Raw genomic sequence first — 22,992 nt, 5'->3', positions numbered from 1 at the left:
GGTCTCAGGAACAGCCCCCGAGTGCCTCTTCCAGCCACTAATTCCCTGCAGCCCGCGGCACTCGGTGTCACTCTCTTATCACCAGGAGGTTTATCGAGGCTCCGCACACCATCTGCTCAGCCCTGCAGCGACGGTGGGGGAGGAGAGTGGCTCTCGGTCCTGGCCATGCCTCTGTTCCCGGACACGGCCCAGCGAGGCGTGCTGGGAACCAGGGCGAGCTCCACCAGCCACCTAAGAAATAAATAGTGAAATCGTTCGCAGCCCCCTCCGAGGGTGCCACAGCTGAAACCAAAACCACTCTGATTCGAGCCACTGCTTTGTGTAAAAGGCAATTATATGGTCCCAGAAAGCGTCCCTCGTGATTGGAGGAGGCATTCTGTGGGGTCTTGACACATGACCCTGGGAGATGCTGGTGGCAGGGAGGGGACAGGGGGAGAGGTGCTGAGCTGGCCAGGAATATATTCAAGGCCTCCGCCCCCCACCCCCACCCCACCAACACCCTGCAAGGGGTGTCCAAGCCAAACAGCCCCCTCTGTCTTCCCCCAGAGGAAGTCCACACCAGGCGACTTCACACAGTAACTAAAAAACTCACTTGAGGGCTTGAATCCTGCTTCTGCCCTTGGGAGCTGTGTACCCAGAGTCATCCCCTGCTCTGTAGGTGGAGTGAATGACCCCTCCTTCCCCTGGTTCCGGGGGATTCAGTGAGATGAGGCAAAGAAAGAGTTTATCCCTGTGCCCAGTGTCATGTCAGCAGGGAGGTGGCACGTCTCTAAACTCCATGTGGAAGAAACACGTGCTCCTCTGAAACCCCTTAACCGTCACCCTCCCGGCCAACGGCGCCCAGTGCCTCCCTCCGCTTCCGGGCACGTGCAACCAGGTAATGAAGACGATCACAACTTGGGTTCACTGAGGAGTCTCTTTGTGCCGGGTGCACACACTGCTCCTCGTTTACCGCCACCCTGGGAAGTAGGGGCGATGATCGTGCTGTTTACAGACAGGGAAACTGAGGCTCCAGGGGAAAGTCATGGGCCTGAGGTCATCCAGCCAGAAAGTCAGAATTCACTCCCCAGGTTGCTGACATGAAAACTTCTAGAATTGAAAATGAGGATTCTGTGCTCAGCCTGACACTGACACCAAGGTGAGCGTGTCTGCAGACTGAGGACTTCTTGAGCCTTTCACCTGCGGGTGCGGGTCGCGAATCTCCAAGACCGGGAGGGAATGTGAGGCATTTTCAAAGTGTACTTGACCCAGTGACATCTCCCCCCGAGCCCTTTGTGGGCCCACATTCTGAAGAACTCTGTAGAAAATGCATTATGGTAATTAGTATTATAGATTTTAGGCTTCTAATAAAATACATAATATATAATGTGGATTTCATGATGATGTGTAATAATAATTCCCAGTAGCCATGTGGCCCGCTGTGTGGCCAGCCAGGAAGCAGGGATGTCTCAGCCCTTCTGGGGGGAGGCTCAGACTGAGGACAGGGCCTCCTCCTCAGGCCTGGCTGAGCTGGTGAGGGCCAGGCTCCCACAGGCATCTTCCTGCAGCCAGGACAGTGAGTTCCGGTGAGTGGAGTCCGGGCGCTTGAGGAGGCGGTGTTGGGCGGGTTCCATCAGCATTTCTTCAAGTGCAGCAGGCCCAGAGATGCTTACTAAAAAGGCAGACACCTGGCCTCCACCTGGCCCTGCAGAATTTGGCATCTTCGGAGAGTGTGGCCCAAGATTCTGCATTTTGACGCGTCGCAGGTGACCTTGCTGCACCCTCCAGTGTGAAGTCCATTGCTGTCTGCCGGCCGGTCATTGCCATTGTCAGGAGGGGGTCCCAGAGGACGTCCTAGTCCAAGCGGCCAGCCTCCCCCAACTCTCGGCCAGCCTGTGCGACCCCAGGTCCTCACCACTCTTCCCACCCGCACCCAGGGTGGAGAGGGGGAGGGGCCTCCCGGGGGCTCCCTGCAGGCCGCTGACGCTTTGCTCTCCTGCAGGCCATGGCCATGGGCATGATGACCGAGTACTACCACTTCATCTTCACCACCCTGGTAACGTACCTTCAGGTCCTGGCACGGGTCGGGGTGGGGCTCCCTCAGGGCAAGGTCAGCCTGGTGGGGGACAGTTGCCGCGGCTAGAAGAGATTCAGGCTGGACTTGCTTCCTAAGGCTGGAGGCGTGGCCCCAGGCAAGAGCATGAATTTGTCTTTGTGGCCCACCCACTTTGTGACGTCATGTTGTGACTAAGGGCAGCAACTCTAGAACCTGCCCGTGTGAACACAAGCCCCTGTGCTTGCTGGCTGAGAGACCTCACACAAGTCATTTAAGCTCCCTCAGTTTCTCCCTCTGCAAAATGGGCATGATCATGGCTCCTACCTCCTAGGATTGTTGTGAGAATGGAATGAGTTCATGAACTAAAGCGCTGAGAGCAGTGCCTGACTCCCATGAAGAGCTGTTATTATGACGATGACCCTCAGTCCCTGGCCCACGGGTCCCCACACAGGTCTCAGGCCTCACGCAACAATAGGAGTTGCCACTTTGGATTCCTGTGGCATCCGCGCTCAAGTCTGCCCACTCACCGTCAGCTGGGCCAGCCCACCTGCGGGCTCCAGATGGGTCCTGTCCAAACCGTGAGCACATTTAGGGCCATTTAAACCCATTAGGATAATTAGTTGTGGTCTGAGCTCAGCAGAATAAAGACATCCCTGTGCCAAAGGGGCAGCAACCTCCAGCCACCATGCCTTGGAGCCAGGTGCCCTTGGATCTTGCTGCGGTCCCAGGTGGACGCTTCCACCCAGCCCAGATCTCAGGCGAGTGACAGAATCGCTAACCATCCTGTGGATGAAACAAGCTCCTGAAATCTGCGTCAGACTTGCCACTGCAGCCTTGCAGGCCTCTGGCTGTGTCCCTTTGTTCATCCAGCACCCAGTTGACATTCCTTACCCAGCGCCTGTGCTCAGCTCAGTATCTCAAGACGACTGGCGCTGAGGCTTGCCCTCAAGGAGCTCCCATCCTGTTTAGTCTACATCTCTATGTTTACCTCATTCAGAAGGCTCGGGCCGTCACAGGCCTGGACAGATGGCCACAGGGCACAGCAGAAGGAGATGCCAGGTGCCACAGGGCTGGTGGAAGGTGGGGAATTTCAGACAGCCTTATAGGAAAGAAGATGCTTGAACTGGGCCTTGAAGGATCAGTAGGAGTTCACCAAGGAGAGAGAGGAAGGGCATTCCACATAGAGGGAACAGCATACGCAAAGGCCAGGAGGCAGGTTAGCTCTTCAAGGCTCACTCTGGTTGATTGCCAGAGCCAACTGTGTTCATCTCTTCCCAACTCCACATTCAGGTAGCTTGAGATTGGCCAGGGAGGGATTATCCACACCACAGAAGCTGGCAAACGCTACAAATAAGAGGTTCCGACCCACCATCCCCTGAGAGCTGGTTACTAAGCATTTACCAGCACACCACTGCTTCTTACCCTCTCTGTAACCCCACCCACTACACCCTGTGCCTGTGGCAGAGCTCAAGGGCCACCCTGCCCACTCTTCTGATCCAGAGCTCAGACCTGGGGACCTACCAGGAGCCGTGGTGGGAGAAAGGAATGCTGGAAGCTGGTGACTGAGACCAGGCATCTTCTGCCTGGAGTCCCTTCTGGATTTCCACCCACCCAAGCTGGCTTCCCCCCTGGGAAAGTCATTAGCGGCTGGAGGACGAGGCTGTCAGATCTCCAATATTCTACTTCCTTTTGGAGCTATGGGCAGGGCAGAGGAGCAAGGCTGGGAAGGTGGGGTGGGGCACACTCCAGGGGCCCGAGGCTCCGTCTCTGGCGTGGCGGCTCCATCTCTGGCTTGGCAGCCCTGTCCATCCCACCCTGGGCTTCTGAGGTGCCGAGACCAACCTCTGGGCCCTTCGGGGTCCCCACCAGCCCTGTGCCAGCTCAGCACATTCCTCCCACACTTTCATTCTGCTGGCTCACCTCCCTAAGTCTTCGCCGCTCTGAGCCGCTGTGGCAAAGTCCACAGAAGGAGGATACAAGGGAGGAGCAGGCAGACCTCCTGGGCTGGCTGTGGTCCCCCTGCAGACTGTGCCCATCTGCCCTCCACATCACTTACCAGCACAGTGACAGGAGAGCAGGCCTCAGAGGCACAGACAAGGATGAGAGTCCCTGCTCCGCCACCTCCTGGCTGTGCATGTGGGCAGATTGCTTAACTTCCCTGGACCTCAGTTTCCTTGCCTCTGAAATGGGAATCATTTGTGGCATCTCTGGGCTTCACGTCCTTCACTTGTCCTCTCTTGGCTGCAAGGAGCAGAATTCAATCAAGTAACCTCAAGTCACTAGAGACTCAAGAAGGAACCACCAGCCACAAGAGCAGACATGGAGGGTGGTTCTGGACCCAGAGCAACTCTGGGCACCACGGGGATTATGATTCCAGCCCTCTTCCCCGAGTCTCAGCCACGCTCTTCTGTCCCCCTCTCTCTGCCCGTGGCTGCCTCCCCAGGCTCTCAGCCTTGGCTCCTTCCTCACAGTCTCTGTTCCCTGGAAGCTTCTGCTCACCACAGCTGCCCTGGGATCATCACACCCCAAGTGACCATCCATTCTGCTTCTGCTGCTTCTCAGCACCTCTTTCTCTGAGCGTTACCCACCTTCCCCAGGTCAAATCTCAGACCAGCCCAGCATCAGCTAGTGCTTCTCCACAGGACACTATATAGGCCTTTGGGGCTGGACAGGTCATCCTTCCAGAATGTCCTGCCCATTATAGAATGTTGAGCGTCCTTGTCTCTGCTCACTAATATCTAGGCTTGGTAACAAATCAGAAAATGCCATCCCCACATTTTCAAATGTCCCCAGGATAGGGGCTGAGTCATCAGCCAGACTGTAGCAAGCCCCTTGGGGAGGCGACCACTCCTTGGCCGGTCAGCTGAGGTCCGGCAGTGGGAGGCAGAACACAATGGACTCACAGACCCTTAAGTCATGGCCACCAAGCGGAAGGGTTGGGGCATTGAGAGATCCTTTCAGAAGTGGCAGGAACAAAATCCACAGATCTCATTCACCCGCCCTGAGTAATGGCCCCTCATCCACTGTGTCCACACAGGGCCTGTGGTTAAGTCCTCTTTTTTGTTTCCAGTCTTAGCTCTAGACAGTCAGTTAAAAGCATCTCTACCTGGCTCATGCCCTCATTCCAAGGCCAGAGGGGGTGTCCCTTCAGGGAGCTGACGCTTTGGACCCTCAGCCCCATGGCCCGACCTGAACTTCTAGCCAAGACTCTGGAGAAAACGCCACCCCAGTGACACCAGTGGCTCTCCACATTAATGCCAGTGTCAGCATGGGGTCAAGGTGGGAGGTCTTGGAGGGAGGGACAGGGTAGTATCCTTGCACCCTGGGGCAGTGTCCTAGCCCCGGAGAGTATCTGTTTTCCCTACTTTTTTATGTTTGGGGTTTTTTTTTCCCACACCTCATGGCATATGGGATCTCAGTTTCCGACCAGGGATCAAACCCATGCCCCTTGCAGTGGAAGCACAGTCTTTTTTTTTTTTTTTTTTTTTTTTAATTTTTATTTATTTATTTATTATTTTTTGGGGGGGTACACCAAGTTCAATCATCTGTTTTTATATACATATCCCCGTATTCCCTCCCTTCTTGACTCCCCCCCGCCGCGTCCCCCCCACCCTCCCTGCCGCAGTCCTCTAAGGCATCTTCCATCCTCGAGTTGGACTCCCTTTGTTATACAACAACTTCCCACTATCTATTTTACAGTTGGTAGTATATATATGTCTGTGCTACTCTCTCGCTTCATCTCAGCTTCCCCTTCACCCCCTGCCCCCTCCCAAACCTCGAGTTCTCCAGTCCATTCTCTGTATCTGCGTCCTTATTCTTGTCACTGAGTTCATCAGTACCATTTTTAGATTCCGTATATGTGAGTTAGCATACAATATTTGTCTTTCTCTTTCTGACTTACTTCACTCTGTATGACAGACTGTAGTTCTATCCACCGCATTACATATAGCTCCATCTCATCCCTTTTTATAGCTGAGTAATATTCCATTGTATATATATGCCACATCTTCTGTATCCATTCATTTGTTGATGGGCATTTAGGTTGCTTCCATGTCCTGGCTATTGTAAATAGTGCTGCAATAAACATTATGGTGCAAGTTTCTTTGGGGATTATGGTTTTCTTTGGGTATATGCCCAGGAGTGGGATTACTGGATCATATGGTAGTTCTATTTGTAGTTTTTTAAGGAACCTCCAAATTGTTTTCCATAGTGGCTGTACCAACTTACAGTCCCACCAACAGTGCAGGAGAGTTCCCTTTTCTCCACACCCTCTCCAACATTTGTGGTTTCCAGATTTTGTGATGATGGCCATTCTGACTGGTGTGAGGTGATACCTCATTGTGGCTTTGACATGCATTTCTCTGATGATGAGTGATGTTGAGCATCTTTTCATGTGTTTGTTGGCCATCTGTATGTCTTCTTTGGAGAAATGTCTATTTAGGTCTTCTGCCCATTTGTGGATTGGGTTATTTGCTTTTTTGGTATGAAGCTGCATGAGCTGCTTGTATATTTTGCAGGTTAATCCTTTGTCCGTTGTTTCATAGGCAATTATTTTTTCCCATTCTGAGGGTTGCCTTTTAGTCTTGTTTATGGTTTCTTTGGCTGTGCAAAAGCTTTTAAGTTTCATGAGGTCCCATTTGTTTATTCTTGATTTGATTTCCATGATTCTAGGAGGTGGGTCAAAAAGGATCTTGCTTTGATGTATGTCATAGAGTGTTCTGCCTATGTTTTCCTCTAGGAGTTTTATAGTGTCTGGCCTTACATGTAGGTCTTTAATCCATTTGGAGTTTATTTTTGTGTATGGTGTTAAGAAGTGTTCTAATTTCATTCTTTTACATGTTGCTGTCCAATTTTCCCAGCACCACTTATTGAAGAGGCTGTCTTTTTTCCATTGTATACTCATGCCTCCTTTGTCAAAGATAAGATGCCCATATGTGTTTGGGCTTACTTCTGAGTTCTCTATTCTATTCCATTGATCTTCCTTTCTATTTTTGTGCCAGTACCATACTGTCTTGATCACTGTGGCCTTGTAGTATAGTTTGAAGTCAGGAAGCCTGATTCCACCAACTCCATTTTTCCTTCTCAAGATTGCTTTGGCTATTCGGGGTCTTTTGCGTTTCCATACAAATCGTAAGATTTCTTCCTCTAGTTCTGTGAAAAATGCCATTGGTAATTTGATCGGGATTGCATTGAATCTGTAAATTGCTTTGGGTAGTACAGTCATTTTCACGATGTTGATTCTTCCAATCCAGGAACATGGTATGTCCCTCCATCTGTTTGTGTCATCTTTGATTTCTTTCATCAGTGTCTTAAAGTTTTCTGCATACAGATCTTTTGCCTCCTTAGGCAGGAAGCACAGTCTTAACCACTGAACCACCAGGGAAATCCCTGCTTTCCTTACTTTTATATTTCCTTAATTCAGTTGTTCATTTACTCACTTATCCAGCAGTCATATATATATGCTCTCAAGGTCCCAGGTACCAAGCTAGGCACTTGGGTGAGAGGGGTTGTCTAGAGAAGGATCCAACACAAATCTCGCCAGCTGGTAGGCTTCCTTCATGCATATAAGGATGAAGGACGGTGCCCAGTTTACCTCCATATCTCCAGTGCCCAAATGGTGTCTGGAATACAGTAGGTGCTCATTAATGCCTGAATGAATGACTGAATGAACACAATACAAAGAGGACAGTAATCAGTGAAATTAACACCTTCATTCATAGCAACAGTGAAGACCACGGACTCTGGTGCCCGTCTGCCTGAGTTAGAATCGAGATTCTTCCACTTCCTTGGGCAAGTTACTTCACCTCACTGTGCCTCACTCCCCATCTGTAAAATGGCCACAAGAACAGTACTACCTCATAGGACTGTCAGGCTGAGCATTAAGCAAGTATGTTGACGTCAGTAAAGCCCTAAGGAAAGTGCCTGGTGTTTAGCATTATGTAAGAGTTCAATCGATTAATTAAATAATTCCTACTTATATTTTTTATGTGCTCAGCATGCCCCATCTCATCCAAAATGGAGAGCAACTCTCCAGGGGAAGCATGACTTTCCCAGTTTTACAGAAAAGTAGAAACTGAGGCTCAACGAGGTCACTCCGTAAGAAAGTGGCCGAGCAAGGATTCTGACCAGCTAGGAGCGGTCCAGCTCCAAAGCCCTCTGCTGAAGCTCGTGCCGAGAGCCGCATGCGATGTCGCCTGGCTTCCTCTGACCGGCTCTGGCTCGGGTTCCACAGGCCGTGATGGTCCAGGCATCACGTGATTCGCAACTCATGTGGGGAGCAAAGCCTCCACACATCCCAGCAGCACCCACACGTCACAGGTTCCAAAGCCCTTTCTCCACATCACTGATTTTCCTCTTCACAGAGCAGAGTTTGTGCTTCCCACTGATTGATGGGGAAGCCAGGGACCAGAGAGGTTGAGTGAACGGCCCAGAGTCTCACAGCAGATCAGTGATAAAAGCCTGGGCTCCTGACGTCTGTTCCAGCCCACTGCCCTTCCTCCCCGTGCCTCTCTGAGGGTCAGAAAGAGCCGACCCTTCCAGGGAGCCGTAGTCCCTGCAGTACATATACAGTTCTGCAGTGGAATATGTGTGTGTGTTGGGGGCTGGGGAGCGGCAGGTACCAGGGCACCTCCCAGCAGCTCCCCTTATGCCAGGGCATCCGCTATGTCCCCTGGGTCCCCACGCCCTGCTTCCGGCTCCGACTCCAAGCTTCTCCTTCCAGCCCCGTTGGCTTGGGGGTCTACCTCGTGATTGCACCTCTTTGTGCCCATTGGTCAGTCGCGGCCGTACTGGGGCGGGCAGTGGCGTTTGATATTTATCTCCTTCCCTTTAGGAAACCCATGTCACCAAGTCTTCGCCTCTAAAAAATTCTCCAAACTTGCTTCTCCCACGCAGAAGACATTTTAATTACTCCAGCTGCCATTATCTGTTCCAGCCAGCTTTGAGCCATTCCCAGATAACCCCACGTTAATCAGCCCCAGCTGAGCCCCTGGTACATGTCATGTGTAGGTAAAAGCCTGGAGGTGAAAAAAGAATTATAATAAATTAATAGATAAGCAATCACAATTAATGCCACTTCCCGGCAATAACAGTTATATCATGGGAAAGATATTTTCATCTGTCATTCCTTACGGCGATGTTTTCCGAGCTTCAGCTTCTACCCAGTCAGACCCATGGGGTGCTAATGAATTAGTCTATTATGTTATGCTGAATGTTTCTGAAAGGTCCCTCGACGATGCTGAATTCAATGTGTCAACATTTGGCATGGAGAACAGCAACTTTTTGCCAAGCAGCAAGGTTGTACACAGTTCACTGTGTACAGCACATGGGGTCTCAGCCCAGGGCAGTTTGGATAAAAAAATTGGAGCCGGACAAAGAGGCCTCTTTTCCAGCTCCCCACTGTCACTGCCCTCATGTCACAGGGATGGTGGGACTGAGTGCTACAAGCCCGACCACACTTTGCAGCTGAACCCAGGCTCCGGGTGACAGGGATGAAGGTGACCCCAGCAGTGACACCCCCTTGTGCCCCCTCCCAGGCTGTGATTGGCCACAGCAACTGTGTCAGCGTCTGCCAACCCAGCACTGCATCTGGAAACTGGAAGGGCTGATGTCGCCAGCACCCGAGCCCCCACTGAAGCCAGAGATGCTACCCTTCCCACTGAGTCCGGCTGGTCTTTAGTCCTCAGGGAAGTGAGCCGAGTCACGGAGGCCCTAGGCAGGCTCATGTTGGGCGTCTTTCAGGCCTTAGGTATCAGGTAAACGCTGAACTGGAGAAGGGGGTGAGCCCCCTGCAGGGGAAGAGGGAGGAGGGCACCCCCCAGGGGCAGAGCTCAACTTTGCTTCCGTGGCCCCAGCAGTTCAGCTCTGGCCCAAAACTTGCATTCACCACTTTACAAAGCAAAATCCCTCCATCTCTCCAAGCCCACCTCCTTCAAAGGCATTTTGGGGAAGATCTCTACTTTCTAAAGCAGTCCCCTTGAGGGGCTCATCCTCCACCCCAGGCAATTTACCAAACCACTCCTAACTCCTAGCCCCATAGAAAGCTCCTCCAGAGAGGAGAAACACTACTCTCTCCATTCCAGACTCTTCCCAGTGCTGTTTAGGTGCCCTAGAGAGCTAGCCAGCTGGCTGACCTTTCTTTCCACTTTGGGTGATGGGAGTATTTGGCTCGGGGGCTCCTGGGGAGACAGATGCAGACATGGACAGTTGTCATCAGTGGGATGGAAGCAAAGAGATCCCTAGATAAGAGCAGAAGCATCCTTGACCCACCCAATCGTGTGTGTGTGTGGAGTAGTAGTCAGGGGAGGCTTCCCAGAAGAGGTGACACTTGAGCTGAATCTCAGAGCAAGCCCACCCAAGAAGGGTTGAGAAGACAGGCATTCCAGCCCAAAGATAGAGCACACCCAAAGACACTGGCGCAAAGAAGCAACATGATGGAGACGGGGGCCAGCGAAGAACGGGGAAGGGCCCAAAGGTACTTTGGTGTTTCTGGGGCAAAAAAATGAAAGGAAGTAGGAAGAAAAGTGAGGCCAGAGAGGTGGAGAGCCCTGCAAACTATACTAAGGAATTTGTGGTTTATGCTGAAAAGGCAAGAAGGAACCACTGAAATATGCCAAGCAGGGGAGTGACAGGATTGGGTTCATAATGCAGAAAGACCCCGCTGAATGCTGTGGAAGGTGACTGCAGTGTCTCAGGAGCCGGCAGCCTGGGCTGCACGCTCTTGCTCCTCAGCTGTGTTACCTTGAGCAGAAGACCTAACCCCTCTGTGATTCGGTTCCTTCCTCTAAAATGGGGTGATAATAACACCCCTCTTGTAAGGTGAAAATGTGAATTAAGCGAGTCAATACACATAAGGCATTTAGAAGCTGTTCTGAGGTTTTAACTGTTCTCAGGTGCTCAGTAAATGTTCGCTCATCGCGATTCTTTTTATATTGCCAAGAGCGGGAAGGCCCGAAGGATGCAATTCATGTCTGCTTCTCTCCTCCCGTAACCCAGTCATGTCCCTGGGGGCTGTGTCCAATAGCTGTCACAACCTGCTGCCAGAGAGGGCAGATCTGAATGTTTGTCAGAACTTCCGTGATGTCTACCATGCACGTTCTAAGTACGTCTATTAATCCGTTTCTTCCTCATGACGACCCGATATGGCAGGTACTATTATCATCCCCATTTTGCAGATGAGGCAACTGAGGTAAGGAGAGTGGATGGCCTGGCCTCATGGTCTGTGCTCATAACCATCACCTGGGGCTGCCCTGTGAGCTGGACTCAGGGAACAGCTGTGGGAAGAGAGGTCTTCTTCCAGCGTGCTCCCCCCGCTCCTTGCTGTCTGCCCTTCTCTGATTCCATAGGTCTCCCCATCAAAGCCCAGACCCCTCTCTGTGTGTTTCCCAGTTAGGAATAATAGCTTAGATTAGTGGCTTCTCAAAACACAGATTGTGGCCACGCCCCGCATTCTCTATGGCCCATACTTTCCCCAAAATCTCCAAAGACAATTCTGATGCATATTTTGTGTTTGACAGCCTCTGGGGACATAAAGCAGAGCGATTTTTAAATAGGACAGACATGGCGTGCTAGTCAATGTATGCAACCAGCTCTCCAAAAAGGGGGGAAAACCCAGATTTGTTGTGCTTGCCAATTTTCATGTTGTAAATACTCCCATCATGGCCAATATCAAGCTACTGATGAATGTCACTGAATTCAGAGTGAGGAAGAAGTGCTGACAATTAGTTCTTACAAGCCATCATAAGCCAGCTCCAACACACCACTGAGACGGACCTGGGTACCAATTCTGAGCTGCCTTCATGAGCTCTATGACCTTAGGCAAGTCACCTCACCCCTCTGGCCCTGTTTCCTCCTCTCTAAAAAGGGAATACTATTAAATACCTACTTTATAGGGGATTGTGAAGAGCAGATGATATACTCCACGCACGGGGCCAAGCACACTACCCACACTCCACTCCGCACTGAGACTCGGGCCACAGGGACGCCCTCTGGCCAATCCCATGGGGACTTCTCCAGCTACTCCCACGCAGCCCCTTCGCCATCCCAAATCCCGGCCTTGAATCAGGGCCCTATTTGTTTGGGCAAGGCGGAGACTAAACTTTCTTGCCTGGCCTCAAATCTGCTCCCAGCATCTCCCTTAATCCCTAAACCCTTAAAGAGGAAACCAATACAGTGTATTCCAGAAGGAGGCCAATTGGAGGTACAGGAGGAAGAGAGGAGTTCAGCTTGAATTAGGAACCACCCAGAGACCAGGCGAAGCCAGGCAGTGTGAAAGAGCTGCTCTGTGGGCTTCGGGTCTTATCCCTCATTATCTTTCCATGAGCCCTCGTCGATTTAACTGAAGCTGGGACTGCGATGGGGCCAGATGTTACTCCTGATGGCTGCAGCCATGGAGACACAAGTACACTGTCCCCGGTCACTCTGTCCCAGCGTGGGATGGAGTGACTGAGTTGAGGGACCTGGGAAGGAGGACGGGCGGGGGGCCAGAGTGGAAGGCAGCTGGATGAGAGGAGAGTGTGGAAAAGAATAGACAGTGGGTGAGGAGGAGCTCAGACCTTTACACTCATTTTTCCCCACTAGTGCAATGAGGGCAGTCTAGATCGTCCGCATACACGTTTCAAAAAGTAACATGACTCTTATGCAGATATGGAATGAACACATGTCAAAGATGTATTCAACTCAGGAACAAAGGAACCGGTAGGATGACAACGCTGGCTCAAAGAACATTTGAAGGATTGAGTAGTTATATGTATTTGGTGTAGAGGCGGCATAAAATAAGACGGCAAAGTTAGATACATAATGGATTCATGTCCTACAGGGCACTAAAACCACGACCTTGGGGATTATCTTTCCTATGGGCAGAAATCTATGCCTTAACTCAGAATCTGGGCCTTTAACCAGTAGCTGAGAGTGATGTCAAACCCAGGTGCATTCTCCCGGGGAATGACACAGTCCTGGGAGGGCCTGGGAAGCGATGTTTCCGTGTGACATTGAGAGGACGTGCTGCTCTCTGTCTGTCTTATCTGCAAGTTTGGGTAGTTTTTCTTAACAGGATGCAGCTCTGCTCTGCTCCTCACGCCACCCCCCACCTCCTGCCATCTCTTCTCGGTCTGGCACCTGGCTCCGCCCCCTGTAGCCAACCCCACCTTTCCCTTTGCCGCCTTTCCTCGCTACCTCATCGTGCCCCAGAGCTGAAGCTGGAGGGAGGGACTGAAGCTGGGCTGCCCCCAGGCATTAAGGCCTGTCTTCCTGGCTTTTAGACGATTGCACCAGACTGAACGTGACCTGGCCCATGGACAGACAGGCTGACCACTCCTAGGAGGCAGGAGGTGAGGGGGGCCTGGCTGCTGACGTGGGAGCAAGGGGAGAGACAAGGACAGCTGTACTCCTTCCATCTCAGACAGAAGAGACTATTTTAATTTAGTTTTTTAATTGACGTATAGTTGATTTACAGTGTTGTATACGGTGTACAGCCAAGTGATTCAGTTACACACACACATCCGTATGTCTATTCTTGTTCAGATTCTTTTGCATTATAGGTTGTTACAAGATGCTGAATATAGTTCCCTGTGCTATACGGTAGGACCTTGCTGTTTCTCTGCTTTATATATAGCAGTTTATATCTGCTAATCCCAAACTCCTAATTTATCCCTCCCTCACCTTCCTCTTTGGTAACTGTAAGTTTGTTTTCAGAAGAGACTATTTTAAAATACCCTCTTTGGAGGGACAAAGTCCTCCCTTCAGTCTCCCTCTGGGTAACTTGGAGATGTCTAGACCCAACGCCCTTAATCGTCCCAAAGCTGACCTCCCCCATCAGGGCATGACAGTCATGACCATTATCAACCCCCTTCACTGTTCCAGGCTGGGCATTTGATGTGAACTGCTTCACTGGAGCCTATAAGGGAGGCACGATCCCCATTTTGTAGATGAAGAAAGAGACTGAGCATGTGTCTGAGGTCTGGCCGTGAGTACGTGGGGTCAGCCACCAGGCAAACGGGTCAAGTCGACTCTAAGTACAGTGTTCCCGTAGGTGCTGCATCATCACCCCTGCACCTCCCCTCCGCAGGGCTCGGCCGGGAGCTGTGGCCACTCTGGGGCCCCAGTAGGGAGGTGGGGAGGTGGGGCTGGACCCACAGCCGGGCCACACCTTTGTTTCCTGAAACTCTCTCCTCAAGGATCTTTATGCGTTAGACCTGGAGCCCTACCGCTACTCAGGGGTGAACCTGACGGGATTCCGGATCCTCAATGTGGACAACCCCCACGTCTCGGCCATCGTGGAGAAATGGTCCATGGAGCGTCTGCAGGCGGCTCCCCGGGCAGAGTCCGGCCTGTTGGACGGCGTGATGATGGTACTGCGGCCAGGAGGGCCAGACCCAGGGGCTGCCCTCCTCCCTTCCTTCTTTCCTTCTACCCTTCCTTTCTTCCTCCCTCCCTCCCCTCCTCCCTTCCTTCTCTCCTTCCTCCCTGTTTCTTTTTTCCCTCCCACCGCTTCCCTTCTTAAGACCTGCCCTGTGTCTGCCAGACCTTAGGCCAGGGGCCAGGGACGCAAAGGAATCAGACACAGCCCCACCCCCATATGGACCTGCAGGCACATGGACAGAGAGTGGGGATAAGGACCAGCGTGTGCTGGGCATGGAGGACTTTCAGCTGTGACCGGCAGGAGGCTGGGAGGCTGGAAAGGGGAAGGTGTGGGCCGGAGCAGGCTACATCAGGGACAAGGGCACATGGCACAGGGTGGAGGGACGGGGTGATGGACCGGCAAGAGAAGGTCTGAGCTGCAGAGGGAGGGAGTCGGGTGTCTGTAGAGCTGCAGAGACATCCCAAGCCTGGCCTCTCAGCCGGAGCAGGGACAGGGTCACGTCCAGGATCTCAGGGCCTTTCCCTCACCAGGACCCCCATGCCTGTGGTGGGGGGAGGGGAATGGGGACAGGGCAGGGTGGGCTGAGGACTCAGGGGCCCGAGCCACTCTCACGCAGCCCTGGGCCTCCCCTCCAGACTGATGCAGCTTTACTGTATGACGCTGTCCACATCGTGTCCGTGTGCTACCAGCGGGCACCCCAGATGACCGTGAACTCCCTGCAGTGCCATCGGCACAAGGCCTGGCGCTTCGGTGGCCGTTTCATGAACTTCATCAAGGAGGTAAGCGGCCCCCGCACCCCGCCCCACCCCGGGCCGTCTCCTGGGAGCCACAGAGCAGTCAAGGGCCCAAGTTTGGGAGTCAGGCAATACTGATCTCCAATCCATGTAAACTTGGGCCGGTTGCCGCACGTCTCTGAGCCTGTTTCCTCAGGTGAAGATGGGCTCAGTAGGGACCAATCTTACAGGGTGACTGAGAGGCTGAGTTTTGGGCACATAGTAGGTGCTCAGCGGGTGGTTGGCATTGTCAGTAGGACAAACCTTGGGCTAAGTACAACAGATGAGGGTCTTTGCCTCCAGCTGTGTGACCTCAGGCAATCTAGATAAGCTTGCTGAGGCTTGGTTGCTTCACAGGGATGCCGTGAGGACGTAATGAGGGACCATGTGGACAGTGCTTAGTGCTGAGGGCAGAGGAGGCTCCGTAATAATAATAATAATAATCAGCCCCACTATCTCCTCTTCACATCGTGGGCCCATCAGCCAACGTCCCAGCCAGGATCCCAGCTGGGACCTGGCTCTCCTGGCACCACGGCAACCGTGAAGAAGTCCCATCCATGGAGCTGATTCAAAGGAACCAGAGAGCAGAACCTGCCCTGCTACTGAGAGGATGACCATGGAAACACACAGTTTAGTTTCCGACTCTCCATGACTGTTGTCCTTAATGCTTGGCAGAGTTTATTGTTCCCATTTTACAGATGGGGACGCCCAGGCCTGGGCTTGTACCCTGGCTCCATCACAACAAGCTGTGTGACTTTGGGTGAGATGATTAACTCTATAATCCTCAGGTTCCTCAACTGTAAAGTGGGCATAGTAAGAGTTCCTGCCTCAAAGCATTGTTGAAAAAACAGTGTGAAAAACTATGTGCAAAGTGTGTAGCCGAAGGCTGAGCAGAGTCTGGTAGATGAGGAAGGCTCAGGGGTGAGATCTAGGCAGGGTTACTCTGGGTCAGAGGGAGTGACTTGTCCAGGGCCACACCAAGTGTATTTAGGGGAAGCCCTCTAGGGGGCTCCATGTAGACCACCTCTTTGTAGCCATCACGACGGACCAGGAATGAAGCAGGCTGCCTTGAGAGTTCATTCATTTATTCAATAGCTATTTGTGCGGATCTGCTGGGTGGCAGGCACTGAGCCACGTGCTGGGGATCCAATGGGGCTAAAACAGACGGGCCCCTGCGTGCACAGAGCTCACCGCCCAGGGAGACGTCAATCAAGTCATCCCATTAGTGAATGTAATCCCGTATGCAAAGGAAGGCGGCACTACAGGGGGTAAATAACACAGAAACCCACCACTCAGCAGACAGCGCAGCTTCCCCGGAGGTCGCAGTTCACCATCACTGCTTGGGACGAGGCCAGTGACACCTCCTGCATTTTAGAATGACACTAAGAGGCACATGGCTTTAGTGTCTGATGCACGTGCCTTTGGGCTTGTCTCTGCCTCTTCCCAGCTGTGTGGCTTTCGATAAATTCCTGGACAATCCCAAGTGTCCGTTTCCTCACCTGGCAAACACCATCTAGTAGTGATTGTGAGGGAGCAGTTAAGTCCTTGGCACCAGTTCCCTCACCCCTGGAAGGGACCCCAGTATCCTGTTTTGGTAGAAGAGGACTATGAGGGTCCCTTCTCATCTAGCCCCTCAGAACTGCAGAGGAAGTCCGATTGTCCGATGCCCTGAGCAAGGCCTGGCTGGCCCGGGCAGTCCTCAGCTTGGTCTCAGGGAACTCAGAGACCTAACTCCCACGCCCCGCGCCTCCTTCCTCGGCAGACCTCCAACCCGGCAGCCAGAGGCAGGCGTGCGTTTCTCAGTGTTGGAGGCCACAACCTTAGGCCCTTAGGAGCCAGACATAAGCATCTTTGCAGTGTAACCACGTTTTAGCTGTGTGCCTTAGACAAGCTACTGAACCTGTCTGTGCTGCAGGTCCTCCTGTACAACGGAGATGATACCGGGGTGGTTGTAGGTGTGAGTGATGGTGTGGGACGCACTTAGGACAGCACCTGGCGCAGAGCAAGTGCCGAGCTGATCGGCTGCTGTGACTGTTATTTGTCATCATGGCTGTCACCACCGGGGCTTCTTGCTCCCTGGTGGGTTTTCAGCTAAAGAGGATCTCCAGGCCACAGAGCTTCAGGGCCCCCCCCCATTCACCCCTCACCCCCTGGAGTTTTTGAGGCTCAGTCCTGAAGCCCTAAAGAAAGCAGATGGGTCACTGTCACACCATGGAAAGGGGAGCCCCCTTTTCCCCACCACCGGGGCCAACCGGTCCACACTGGTATACTTGGCCCTTCTGTTTCCTGGTCCCTGGCCCAGTGAACAGCCCTTACCACTCACTCTTCTTTACAGAGTCCTTTCAGAAACATCTTCGTCTTAACTCCATTTTAGGAAAGTGGAGACAAAGGCCCAGAGCAGCCACACGGCTCCCCCAGGGCCCCACACCTGTCCACCCCCAGGACCCAGGTGCCGTGCCTGAGCCCAGCACACCATCTTCCCTCAGACCATTTCCAAGTTGCCTGTCTCCCTATCTGACGGTGTGACAGTAAATCATTTTAAAGACTTGGCATTTCCGAGAGGAGCTGGAAAATACCAGGCCGGAGTTCAGAACGTGTGAAGCATCTTTCATTTAGCAAGTCCTGCACGGCAGCTGGAAGGGGCGGGAGGGCTGGGAAATGTCACAGGGAGGAGCTGCCAGCGGCTCCCTGCCCTGGCCCTGCCCCTGCCCACCCGCCCACAGACAGGCCGTGCACCTGCTGACATTTAATTCCTCTGTAGCTGACAGGGAGGAAGGCTTCCCTCCAGTGCAGGTTTGAAAGCACCTGCTGTGATTTCCCTGGGGGCCGGGAGGTAGCCCGAGGGGTGGGGCCCCAGGCAGAGGAGAGGGGAGCCGGAGGGACTGGGGAGCCAGCCTCAAGGAAGCTGAGCCTTCCTGTGAAGTCATAAACAGTGGCCTTCACCTTCTCTGATGCATTTTTTTTAATTGAAGTAAAATAGTGTATCACGTCATGTAAGTTTCAGGTGGATGGCAGTATAATTCCACATCTGTATATATTACAAAGTGATCATCATTGATCTTGTTACCATCCATCACCTTGCAGTTGACCCCTTCACCCTTTACCCTCATCCCCCAACCCCCTTCCCCACTGGAAACCACCAATCTGTTCTCTGTCTGAGTCAGATGCATCTTTCAATCTCCATCCCCAGCCCCAATCTCCCAGCTCCCTGAGCTCCATAAGCTCTCCCCACTCAACCTGGGCATGACGACCCCAGCTCCTCAGCTCCACTGAGCACAGCGGGGATCTGCCCAGCACCACCATTACTTGGGACCCACAGAGCTCCGTCCCTCTTTGAGCCTCAGTGACCATGACTGTAAAATGGGGGCAATCATGACACCCACCCAGCAGGACAGTGATGCAAAGTGGATGAGCTCCTTCAGGTTAGCTAATGGTGGATGAGCCTTCTGTGATAAGGTTTCTATACACTGAGGCCTCAGGCCATGGCCCAAGTGACCATCCCTCCCACCTCATCCAAGGGCTGGCCCTAATCCAAGGAAGCCCTACGGAAGGAAGTAACCAAGGAGAAATAATAACGAGGGTTGTGTATGCCAGGCACTGTGCTAAGTCCTTTATACACCTTTGTAAGCACCTGTGAAATAGGTCATTTTCCTCTTCCTGAAGCTCAGAGAGGTTGGATGCTTTGCGCAAAGGGCACGTTTCACCCACTTTTGATTTCCAGCCTCCTGGAGCCCTCCGAGGCGCACCTCTCTGCCGGAGCTAGTGTAACCCATGCCCATCTCTGCCCTTATGTACAAGACTTGACAGTGCCAGACAGCTGCCAAAGTGCTTGGACATTCCCACGGGTTTTAGTTTGGGTCTACAGATAGGCCTCCGGGGTCTGGGAACCCATGAACTTGTATGTCATATTGTGAGTGTAAGCTCGTGTGCCAGGGGAACCTTCAGCCACGGAGAGGCTCTGGAGCCTTCTTCGGAATGTGCAGGGGTCACAGCCCCCATGGGGTGAGGAACCCACCAGGCCCGCCTCCTGGGGCGGCTGTGGAGGCTGCATGAGGCACCTTGTATCACCAACGCAGGAAAGGTATTACCTAGAAGGGGAGTCGGCAGACTTTTTCTATAAAAAGCGCCAGATAGTAAATATTTTGGAATTTGCAGACCAAGCAGTCTCTATTGCAACTATTCAGCTCTGAAGCTGCAGCACAGAAGCAGCCAAAGACAATAAGGAAACACACGGGCGTGACTGTGATCTCAAAAGCCTTTTACAAAAGTGGGAAATGGGCCCATTTGGGTCACCGGCCCTAGTTTGTCAACCCCTGCTTTAGAAAGATGGAGCGCCTTTTAGCTTGGGTCCTGCACCTTCTCTGAACCTCTGCCTGCCTCTCTCTGTGTGAATGTTGCTAAGGGCAAGAAATAGTAGCAAAAGCTACCATTTATTCTGGACTCTGGTTGTACCAGGCACTGTTCTCAGTTTTTTACAGGACTTACCTCATGTTGCCCTCGTAGCATTTTGGTAAGATGGGTACTACTGTTAGTTCCATTTTACAGATGAGGAAACTGAGTCAGAGAGGTGAAATGAAATCCCAGGTCACACAGCTAACTGGGATCGGATCCTGTATTCTGACCCCAGCTGTTCACGAGGACATGAATGGAGCTGGAGCAAGGGTGGGAGACCTTCTCTGTTGCCCCCAGCTCTCTGGGGGCTACCCCAAGTGTCTGGTCCCACAGCCAGAGTCGGCTTGGCCCCTTGGCTTTCTGCCCCTCGGCAGGTGTCACCTGCCCCAAGCTGCCCACCTGCCTCCTTGCCCCTCTCTGAGGACCGGACACGGACACCCCCTTCTCATGGCTTCAAGGCGGGGGCTCATCTGAGCGCATCCGAGATCGATGTTGTACACGAGAAGGTGCACGTGTAAAGCTGGCTAAAGAGCATAATAGAATTTATGGAAATCGCTGGCTCGCACCACAGCCCTAGCAATGATGGAGGTGATTATTAATTAATCATGGTCTTGGGGGGAACAGTATCAGTGCTAGGAGTAATTAAAATGAAGCATTGTACAGTTGTACCGAATGATGATTTATGAGCCCGAGGAACTGCCGCTCTGCCCTCTCCCCTCCGGCAGGCTCAATGGGAAGGATTGACTGGACGGATTGTTTTCAACAAAACCAGTGGCTTACGGACGGATTTCGATCTGGACATCATCAGCCTTAAGGAAGACGGCCTGGAGAAGGTGCGTGGGCTCAGGAGCAGGAGGTTGGGTCAAGGAACAGGGGCTTTTAAATCCCCTACAATAAACCCCAGGCAGAGACCCAGAGCAGGAGGCAGGGCCCAGCCCAGCTGCCCCCTCAGGATTCAACAGGACCCAGTGTGGCCAGTGCCTTGGCCCATCAGAGAACACAAAGGCCTTCTCAGACTGGAGGAGTGCAGAACCCAGTGGACTGGCTGTGGCAGATACCCCAAACCATCACCCTGTGAGCAAGGGCCATTAGAGGTGCTTAACCTGGGAAAGATAATGAAAGGCTCATGGGACAGACAGGCTGTCTATAAGTTCTCTGTCATGAGGCAGAGGGACAGACGTGTCCTTGGGGAAGAGAAATTTTCTAATGACGAGAGGATGCCTGCCTGGGGAGGAGTGAGCTCACTGTCCCTGGAGGCATTTCACCAAAGATTGAACAAAGAGATTGCTGTCTGGGAGACTGGAGGTGATTCTTACCCTTGGAGAGTGGTTGAAGCACATGGATTCTAAACTCCCCACTGCACGCTTCTAAGGCCTCTATGATTCTGGGAATTTCAAGGTGGAAAGCAGGCCCACAGGGCTGGACCTCCCATTTGGCTACCATAGAAATGTCTGTAATGGGGCCAATTCTGATCCCTGGGAACCTTCAGCACATGCTGAAAAGTCAGGCTGCTGGGCTGAAAGGGGGATTTAACATTAGCCCCGATTCTCAGCGTCCCCTGGGGCCTGGGAGCTCGGCCACACCCTCTCCCACATCAGGCTGGCCCCTGGGAGCCACCAGGGCACCTCTCCAACCCTGGGAGAGGGGTGTGTGTAGAAGGCAAAGAGGCAGACGTGGAGGGGCCACCCCTAGAGCCCCTGATCCTTCAGGAGCCCTCGATTCCTCCCCTCACCTCTCCTGCCCTCCCTGGCCTGGGCCTTTTCCTTGGATTATTTTAACACCCCTACCTGGCTTCCCACCTCCACTCCTAGGCCCTCCAGCCATCCCAAGTGTACACACAGAGGAAGCTCTATCCTGCCCTGGAACTGCGCGTGGGTCCCCATTGCTGAGGCATTCAGTGTCAGCCCCTCATCCGGCCTTCAAGGCTCTCCAGGAAATGCCCCAATTGCCTCTCCAGGCCTAGCCTCCACCGCCCCCCACCAAACATTCCCCATGGCCCAGTCACACCCCCTCCATCCTGCACTTCCGGGCTTTTGCCCATGTGATCTCCCCAGTTGCAGGAGTGACCGCTGTTTTCTTGGTTCGTTCCCACAGGCACGGAACTGGCTCTGCCTGGGTTGCACTTTGTGGCCAAGGCGATGTCATTCAATCCTGAGTTTCCCATGGACTCATGGGGCCACTGTGCTGGAGCTGGGTGGCCAGGGCAACCTCACCACTCCTCTGCAATGCTTTCAGCCACATATAGCATCAATCCTCTAGGGACAGGTGCTGCGCTGTCTATTCCTGAGGTGATCACGGAGCAGATCATTGGTTGGTCCAATCCTATTCAAACTGTAGCTTATCGAGCACCGTGCCAGTTCCTATTTAAACTCCTGCGGTGCTGGGGAACCCCCTTCCTCTTCTGGCAGGACTGCTGCAATAGGTGTCACTCAAGTCGCTGTCTCATTTTTGCTCTCTCAGCTCTCCATCTCTGGGGATAGCCTAAAATTCTAGGGAAGGTAATTAGGTGGCAGGAATGCCAGCACCTCCCACTCCCGCGCCCATGGCAGGCATCAGTAATTGTCCATCAGAGCACTCTTGCCATCTGAGCCTACCCGCAGCTCCCACCAGCCCTCTGGCAGCTATACAAATCGACCACAGCTAATATTCAAGCAAACCTCTCTACTACACCTAGACACAGGTTGACCTGCCGAGGCTCCTGGTCACAGCCTCCCAGATTGTGGGTGGAGAGCCTCTGAAGGCTGCGTCCTGCTCTGTCTTAACTGACCTCGCGTCCTCATGGCACCCGGTGTCCAGCAGGTCCTGCAGTTGGAGCTCAATAGATGCTTGCTGGGGTGAGGGTTCCTGCTAATCCCTTGGCCGCCAGGCAGCTGTTTGTTGAGCGCCTCCTGCAGCCAGGCCCACCGCTAGGGTCCCTCATGCAGGGCTGGGCTCTGAGCTCAGCCTCCGTGAGAGAAGAGCCTTTTTGATGCTGTCTGCTTGTCTGCTCTCCTCTGGGCTCTGGGCGGCGGGGTCTACGTGGACAGAGATGCGGCCCAGAGAGGGTACTGAGCCCTCAAACACAGCCGCTCTGCCTGCCATTACTTCTCGCTCATCACTTCTGTTTGCTAAGCTGGGTCATAGCTGATCCAGCCAGCTCCAGCCGGTGGCTTTGGGGGGATTAAGGCAGAATTACCCAAGCGTAATTACATGTCTCTCTGCTATCTGCTTTGCACAACTCTCTTAATGGGATGTTTGCATTCAGCCTCCCTGTTTAATTGATTAAGTTTTCTGAGTACCCCACCCCAACTGGGCCAAGGACAGAACGGGTAGGCCGGAAACGTCCTTGAGAGAGAGGAGCTGAGATGGGCACATAGCTGGGCAGAGTTTTGGTCCCAGAGGATCTTTAAGAGGCTCAGGGCTTTAGAACAATTTGTAAACTTGATCTTCCCTTG

At 52.9% G+C, this 22,992-nt stretch overlaps 1 protein-coding gene across 1 annotated transcript in view; it reads left to right on the top strand.

Annotated features, from left to right (window-relative positions):
- The window catches only part of GRIK3 (glutamate ionotropic receptor kainate type subunit 3), a 235,422-nt gene that overhangs the window by 159,711 nt on the left and 52,719 nt on the right, over nt 1–22,992 (top strand). Inside the window, exons 5-8 of the mRNA XM_057744441.1 lie at nt 1,982–2,035; nt 14,209–14,382; nt 15,029–15,172; nt 20,284–20,391. Coding sequence (XP_057600424.1) covers nt 1,982–2,035; nt 14,209–14,382; nt 15,029–15,172; nt 20,284–20,391 — 480 coding nt within the window. The remainder of the gene's footprint in view (nt 1–1,981; nt 2,036–14,208; nt 14,383–15,028; nt 15,173–20,283; nt 20,392–22,992) is intronic.

This window comes from Hippopotamus amphibius, chromosome 1 (genome assembly GCF_030028045.1).
Source record: "Hippopotamus amphibius kiboko isolate mHipAmp2 chromosome 1, mHipAmp2.hap2, whole genome shotgun sequence".
Taxonomy (NCBI): domain Eukaryota; kingdom Metazoa; phylum Chordata; class Mammalia; order Artiodactyla; family Hippopotamidae; genus Hippopotamus; species Hippopotamus amphibius.
The sequence above is the reverse complement of the archived record's forward strand: the minus strand, read 5'-3'. Positions and strand labels throughout refer to the sequence as shown.